This window comes from Vigna radiata, chromosome 7 (genome assembly GCF_000741045.1).
Source record: "Vigna radiata var. radiata cultivar VC1973A chromosome 7, Vradiata_ver6, whole genome shotgun sequence".
In the NCBI taxonomy this organism is placed as follows: domain Eukaryota; kingdom Viridiplantae; phylum Streptophyta; class Magnoliopsida; order Fabales; family Fabaceae; genus Vigna; species Vigna radiata.
In genome coordinates this window covers 16,342,612-16,350,060 of record NC_028357.1, presented here as the reverse complement: position 1 = coordinate 16,350,060, position 7,449 = coordinate 16,342,612, and the positions used below count along the sequence as shown (strand labels likewise).

At 37.5% G+C, this 7,449-nt stretch overlaps 1 protein-coding gene across 1 annotated transcript; it reads left to right on the top strand.

The window, feature by feature from the left end:
* The first annotated feature begins 4,372 nt into the window (after nucleotides 1–4,372).
* LOC106766124 (protein FAR-RED IMPAIRED RESPONSE 1-like) lies at nucleotides 4,373–6,445 on the top strand. Its single transcript, XM_014650881.1, has 2 exons — nucleotides 4,373–5,710; nucleotides 6,431–6,445. The coding sequence occupies exons 1-2, from the start codon at nucleotides 4,373–4,375 to the stop codon at nucleotides 6,443–6,445; spliced, it is 1,353 nt and encodes a 450-aa protein (XP_014506367.1).
* Nucleotides 6,446–7,449: the final 1,004 nt, after the last annotated feature.

The window sequence follows — 7,449 nt, the reverse complement described above, 5'->3', positions numbered from 1 at the left end:
AGGAAATGTTGACTCAATTTTATGCATACAGCCGCCACTTTCTTGGTTTTCCTTTGATTTAAATTTCAGCAATTTCATTATTTGGATAAAGAGTAGGTGACGGCTGAAAAATGTGAAGAAAAGGTGATTGATTCTATAGTGTAGCAGCTGTCACGTTAGCATTTGATGAGCATTTCAATTTCATTTAGCATTTGGGTGCACAGTAATTTTTAGTGAAGAGAAGAAATTGATTTTCTTGCTACGGTCTAAGGCTAAATGGTTACTTTCATCATTAATTTTCTTGCTTTCATAAAGAGTGTACGTTGAGTTCTAGGAGAAAATGGTTAGAGACATTTTACATTTTCCACGCTTTATTCTAAAATGCATTCAATTGTTAGCTCATGAATTGGTTTTTAATAGCTGCGCTTGTGTTTAGATATTTGTTACCAGGTGAAAAAATGGGATCTGTACCGAAAGTTGGTGGCTGCTCCCTGGATTTTTAAACACCGCTCCCAATTGGGTGTTGGGGGCTAAGATGGTTACAATTAGGTGGGGAGAGTACAAGTGGTTTTTGATTTCAAGTGGTGTGTGGTTTTCAGGAGCAATTAGCCTGTGTAATCGCTTACAAACAGGCTGTAAGCGATTACCAGGTGAGAAAATGGGATCTTTACCGAAAGTTGGTGGCTGCTCCCTGGTTTTTTAAGTGCTGCTCCCAATTGGGTGTTGGGGGCTAAAATGGTTACAATTGGGTGGGGAGAGTACAAGTGGTGTGTGATTTCCACGAACAGTTAGCCTGTGTAATCGCTTACAAACAGTCTCTAAGCGATTACCAGGTGAGAAAATGGGATTTGTACCGAAAGTTGGGTGCTGCTCTTTAGTTTTTTAAACGCTGCTCCCAATTGGGTGTTGGGAGCTAAGATGGTTACAATTAGGTGGGGAGTGTACAAGTGGTGTGTGATTTCAAGTGGTGTGCGATTTTCACGAGCAATTAGCCTATGTAATCGCTTACAAACAGACTGTAAGCGATTACCAGGTGAGAAAATGGGATTTGTACCGAAAGTTGGTGGCTGCTCCCTGGTTTTTTAAACGCTGCTCCCAATTCGGTGTTGGGGGCTAAGATGGTTACAATTAGGTGGGGTGAGTACAAGTGGTGTGTGATTTCCACGAGCAGTTAGCCTGTGTAATCGCTTACAAACAGTCTGTAGGCGATTACCAGGTGAGAAAATGGAATCTGTATCGAAAGTTGGTGGTTACTCCCTGGTTTTTTAAACGCTGCTCCCAATTGGGTGTTGGGGGCTAAGATGGTTACAATTAGGTGGGGAGAGTACAAGTGGTGTGTGATTTCCACGAGCAGTTAGCCTGTGTAATTACCTATAAACAGTCTGTAAGCGATTACCAGGGGAGAAAATGGAATTTGTACCTAAAGATGGTGGCTGCTCCCTGGTTTTTTAAACGCTGCTCCCAATTGGGTGTTGGGGGCTAAGATGGTTAGAATTAGGTGGGGAGAGTACAAGTGGTGTGTGATTTCAAGTGGTGTGTGATTTTCACGAGCAGTTAGGCTGTGTAATCGCTTACAAACAGTCTATAAGCGATTACCAGGGGAGAAAATGGAATTTCTACCGAAAGTTGGTGGCTGCTCCCTGGTTTCTTAAATGCTGCTCCCAATACATTGATACCATAATAACTTATCAATACAAAAGAAAGCAATGATCATGAACGATGACAAAGTCTTCAAAATACATATTACAGTCATCCCAAATACATATTATAGTCATCCCAAATACATATTACAGTCATCCGAATACATATTACAGTCTTCCAATTCAAAAGTAGCAAATATAGTAAACATTAGTACGAAGGTCCTTAAAGGATTCAAATTCACCTGCAAAAGAAAACAAACATCGAATAACAAGTCTACATTATAACATTAGATTTCGTTAGAGTTCTCTCCATTGTTGTTGTCTGGTACTTTCGATGTAGATGGTTGTTGATGATGAGGATTTCTTAATTTTCGCATAATTTCAACCATATTTGGTTCTTCAAGTAGAAGGGGTCGAATGACTGGTTTGTGTGTCTCCATGACGAGTTCTTTAGTGGGAGGACATATGTCAGCGGGAAAGACTTTGATTACATTTCGAAGCACTATGTTAACGTAATAGTTTGGGGGAAATGCACTGAATGCACGAACCTAAATGAAAAGAAGAAAACGATATAAGTAACAATACGAAAAAGTTATGGAGTATAAATAGAAGTTTGAATAACATGGGTTACATTGTTAAGTATCATAACGCAACCAAGACCGATATGTTGACCAAAATTTGGACCTTTAAGAACTTTCTTATGTAAGGACGCCTTCGTAGTCCCAGTAGGGTCCTGGTAACAGTTAATATCACATTACATTAAGTTAAAGAATTAAAATTATGTTATGGTTAAATATTACTTTTAGAGTCAATTTCATTTCACCCAGTCCATTCGGGTGACACTCCTTAACAATACAAACAACAAGGTAAAGTGTTGACACTGATTTTGCTGTATGTAGCTGAGTAACATTATTAATATCATCATCTTTCACAATATCTGCATATGTCTATTAATTTCAGTAGCATGACAAGCTACACTTACAATAACAAAGTTTATAGAATTACTGACCATGGTGTTTGATGTACATCTCAGCCCATTTCCATGGATTGGAATTGAAATCTCATTCATAGGTTGCTTGAGCAACTTCCTCAGCAAATTGTTGGGTTGTACGGGGCTCAATAATAGTTGCCTGCACATTCCCAACCGGACCAGGAATCAATGATGATGAACTATCACATTTTTTCAAGAATGATTCAAGGACATCGTCCTCAATTTGAAGACCTTCCAAAGCATCCATGGTATTTGTATCTGTAAGAACATTAAATCAATGTTAAAGAAAACGAAACATTTTAAGTTAGAATATGTAAGTGTTTTGCAAATGCACATTACTTGGAACTACGTGAAGGGAATAAAACTGAGAGTGACTTCCTACATTACAAAGATTGGTCATATATAAAGACAAAAAAATTATTATTAACTTTTATTTTTTGAATTAATAATTTTTTCATGAATTTATAATTGATATGACTAATCAAGGCTAGTCAAAAAACGTAAAAGTTCTTTTTATTTGGTCAAAAATATTATAACTTTATTTTTGCTCACCTTTTTGCTAAATTTCCAAATGGAGGCATAATTAAAAGTTCACTTTTACACACTCTCCAGTAAAGTAGAAACCTTTTTAGCTAAGTTTCATTTAATGTTCGCAAATTTTAAGTGAGTTGTACACTCAACCTCTTCACACCTTTCACCCAATCTATGACATGCATTAAATGCATTTAATGGTCCTTCCTTAATTGTGATTGTTGTAGTATGTTCTTGTCTTGTGCAATCACCCAGACCATTAAATCCTTTCTACCTTAATCCCTTAGAGGTTCCAACTTTTAAGTTGTTTATTGCTTTTCTGTCGTCTTCTCATTGAAGGAAGCCCACTTTCATTGCCTTTTGTTTCATGTTCATTAAACAACACATTGAAGGCTTTCTTGTGTCATTGGTGAGAAGCACATCATGAGCACTAAAACAGTAGTAAATTGGTTGAACCACATGAACTGTAAGCATAGCTCCTTCTATTCAATGAAGTCGTACTTTGATTCCTTTCTTGGTTTATATTTGTTTTTAACTTTTTTTCATTGATATATATTTGTATATTTTTTGGTTTATTAAAGAAATAGGAAATATATTATTGTGAAGGCGACTTGAACACTCCAACGTGGATTTGCTTGGTGAAATGAATGAGGAATTAAATACCGATGATGAGAGTAGTTTGAGGTTGGTTCCTACTTTGAACATGTGTTTTGACACAATGCAAGAAGCAAAGAAATTTTATCAAGACTACGGTAGAAGATGTGGATTTGGCATTCAAACCAGAACTTCAAAAAAGGATGGCAACAATGTGGTGTATTACTTGAGATTGGTTTGTTCTAAGGAAGGTAAATATGTTTCCAGCATTCGTCCAAAGGTCAAAAATCTTCCCAGTTAGACTAATCAATGCCCTGTTGGAATAACCATTGCACGAAAAGAGGAGAAATGGTTTGTTAGGATTGTAGTTTTAGATCACAGTCATGACTTGTGTGCACAAACCTCCAATCTCATTCGTGGTAATAGGCAATTGAACATGCATGCCAAGCACACTTTGGAAGTGAATGATGATGCCGGTGTTCGTATTAATAAGAGTTTCCTTAGCATAGTTAGTGAAGCGGGTGGATATGAAAACATGCAATTTGTCGAGCGAGATGCTAGGAACTTCATTGGTCAACATAGAAGGTCACTGTGTAAGTAAGGTGATGGACAAGCATTGCTTCGGCACTTTTCAAAAATGAGAGACCAGAATAATGATTTCTTCTATGATATCGAGATGGATGAAGATAATAGAATTACTAATGTATTTTGGGCAGATGCTCGAAGCCAAGCTGCATGTGACGAGTTCGGTGATGTCGTGTCGTTTGACACCACGTACTTAACCAACAAGTACGACATGCCATTTGCTCCATTTGTAGGAGTTAACCACCATGGACAATCGATCATACTTGGTTGTGGATTGCTCTCCTTAGAGGACACTTCTTCATTTATATGGTTATTCAAATGTTGGTTAAGATGCATGGGAAACAAGGCGTCGGACAGTATTGTAACCGATCAATGCAAGGCCATGGCAAATGCAATTGAAGAAGTGTTCCCAAAAACAAAACATAGGTGGTGTTTGTGGCACATAATGAAAAAAATACCTGAAAAATTTCAAGGCTATAAGAATTATGTTGGAATCAAGTGTGATATAAACGTGGTTATCTATGAATCAGCTAATGCAATTGACTTTGAAAGTGGTTGGAAACAACTACTTACCACACATGGCTTAGAGAATAATGATTGGCTATGTAATTTGTACGAAGAGAGAGGGAAATGGGTTCCATGTTACTTGAAGAATCACTTTTGGGCTGGAATGTCAACTACTCAAAGAAGCGAGGGAATGAATGCTTTCTTTGATGGATTTATTAATTCCACTACCACACTACAAAAATTTGTGATTCAATACGATAATGCTCTTAAAGTGAAGGCCCAAAAAGAAATAGAAGTTGACTTTGCCTCTCTAAATACAATAGTTCTATGTGGGTCTCAATCACCAATTGAGAGACAATTTCAAGTTGAGTACACACATGAAAAATTTGAGGAAGTACAAATTGAGTTTCGATCAAGGATGAATTGTTTCATTAAAGACACGGTGAATGAATGTATTTTCAACATCTACACAATCAAAGAAGAGTGCATGTGGGATGGAAAATGTGCGCCAAAATATTACCATGTTGAATTTGATCCTGTTTTAAAAGATATAACTTGCTCTTGCCTACTGTTTGAGTTTAGAGGCATTATATGTCGACATTCTCTATTGGTTCTCGGTCAGGAAGATGTCCATAATGTACCCTCGAAATATGTACTTCGCCGTTGGAGCAAAAACATCCGAAGAAAGCACACACTTATTAGAGCAGCTTATAGTTCTTTACAGCATGATCCCAAGATGCAAAGATACCAAACTTTGTGTCAGCAGTTTTATAATCTGGCTGAGGCTGCATGTGAATCTGACTGTGCTTCTGATCAGTTGGAAAAAGATTTGAAATCTCTTGCTAAAAAGTTCGGTTTGAGTTCATCGCTGAAAAATAACATCGTAAGTGAGGGAGGACAACTAAGGTATGAGAATCCTGTGACAGAAACTCCATCCTACAATACATGCAGAACTAGTGACGTACTAGTTCGCAGTCCCGTCGCGGTTAAGCGAAAAGGCCGACCGAGAACTAACAGATTGAAATCAGCCGTTGAAAGTAGGTGTAAAAAAAAATCAAAAGCTACTAAAAAAAATCTTCAACACACCTTCTCAACCAAATGTGAGTGCATTAAATGTTGGTTTTACTATAACTATCATTAGTAAACATATTGTTATCTTATGTTACGTGTTGGTAATGCGTGTTAATTTCTGCACTCAAGAAACCACAACATCTAATGTTACACAACCCCACTAGGCCATGGAATATGCATCCCAAACACTTCAACTTTCCCAACTATCTGAAGTTGCTCCTAATGGATTTATGTCCTTGCTATCTGTAGTCCATAACACTTTTGAGAATATATAATTGTGAAGTATATTGTTATTAGATGATATGCTTGTACGTTTTCTTTTTACTGGATTGAGGTTTGTTTTTGCTGACCATCACTGTTTTGACAATAAATAAGACAATCAGTGCAGTTTTGTATTGGAATAATTTAAAATTTAATTTTTTAAAACTGTCTGGTAATCGATTACAACAACAATGTAATCGATTACCTAAATGGACCTGACAGTTTCTAATGCAGTTGTAGACCAGGTTTGAAATTGTTGTTGCTGTTTCAGCCCACGATGCGATGACTGGAAGGAGGAACTGTTGTCACCCACTACCCCATTCCAATTAAATACAACTGTAACCTACAATACTCCTTCAAAACCCAAATACCCCACAAACCATTCAACCTCGAACACACTTTCAATACCCTAATAACCCGAAATGCCACCTCGCGCAAAGAAGACAACCCAGGCTTTGTCCTCGACAAGGGCCCCTCCAATTCCAAAACCAGTGTCCCCTCTATTATCGCCACGGGCTACAAGTAATGAACTCTTCTCAAGCGACGAACAATATGAAAGATTCGCTGCTCATTTCTTTGAACGTCCAATCCTGGAAGGACGATATCTTTTAGAGGAGTTTATGGAACCTGGGGAATTCGAATTCTTCAACGTGTTGACAAAAGCAGGGCTAAATGAATTTGTCGCCTACAGAATGCACTATTACCCCGAATTAGTCAGAGTTTTCTACAACAATATGCGCATTTCAAATTCGGGAGTAATTCGAACCGAGGTCAAAAAGGTGAAAATCACAATCAAACCTTCTCTTTTTCATAAACTTACTTCTATCCCCTCCGTAGGTGTACCCTTTGAAGGAACTATTTTTGATGATTGGAAGGAGGAATACAATTCTATCAGTGCTAGGGAATTCCTTTGTAAAGAAGGTGAAAACTTAGAAGGTAGATTACTGGTCGGCAGACTCAAGTTCGAAACAAGGATACTTCATTATGTACTTTGTCGAATTTTACTTCCACGTTCGACAAATGTTGCACAAACAACAGAGGAGGACATTATGTTCCTCTGGGCACTGATGAATTCTTTTCAAATTAACTAGGGGCATGATGAGTCGTTATTTCTTGAACTATATTTAGTTTATTGCACTTAAATAAATCAGGGAATTGTGTTTAATTGTCTGTTATTTCCCCGTTTTCCGAATTCTACTTAATTTGGTCGGAAATTCGTAATTGTGCTAATTTGGATTTTCTGAGCTGATTAAGTGCATTTCTGGTTGCAAGGAAATTGTGGAAATATCA

Bases quoted from the DNA above. Each gene is read 5' to 3' on its own strand.
- LOC106766124 (XM_014650881.1), top strand. From the start codon at position 4,373: ATGAGAGACCAGAATAATGATTTCTTCTATGATATCGAGATGGATGAA.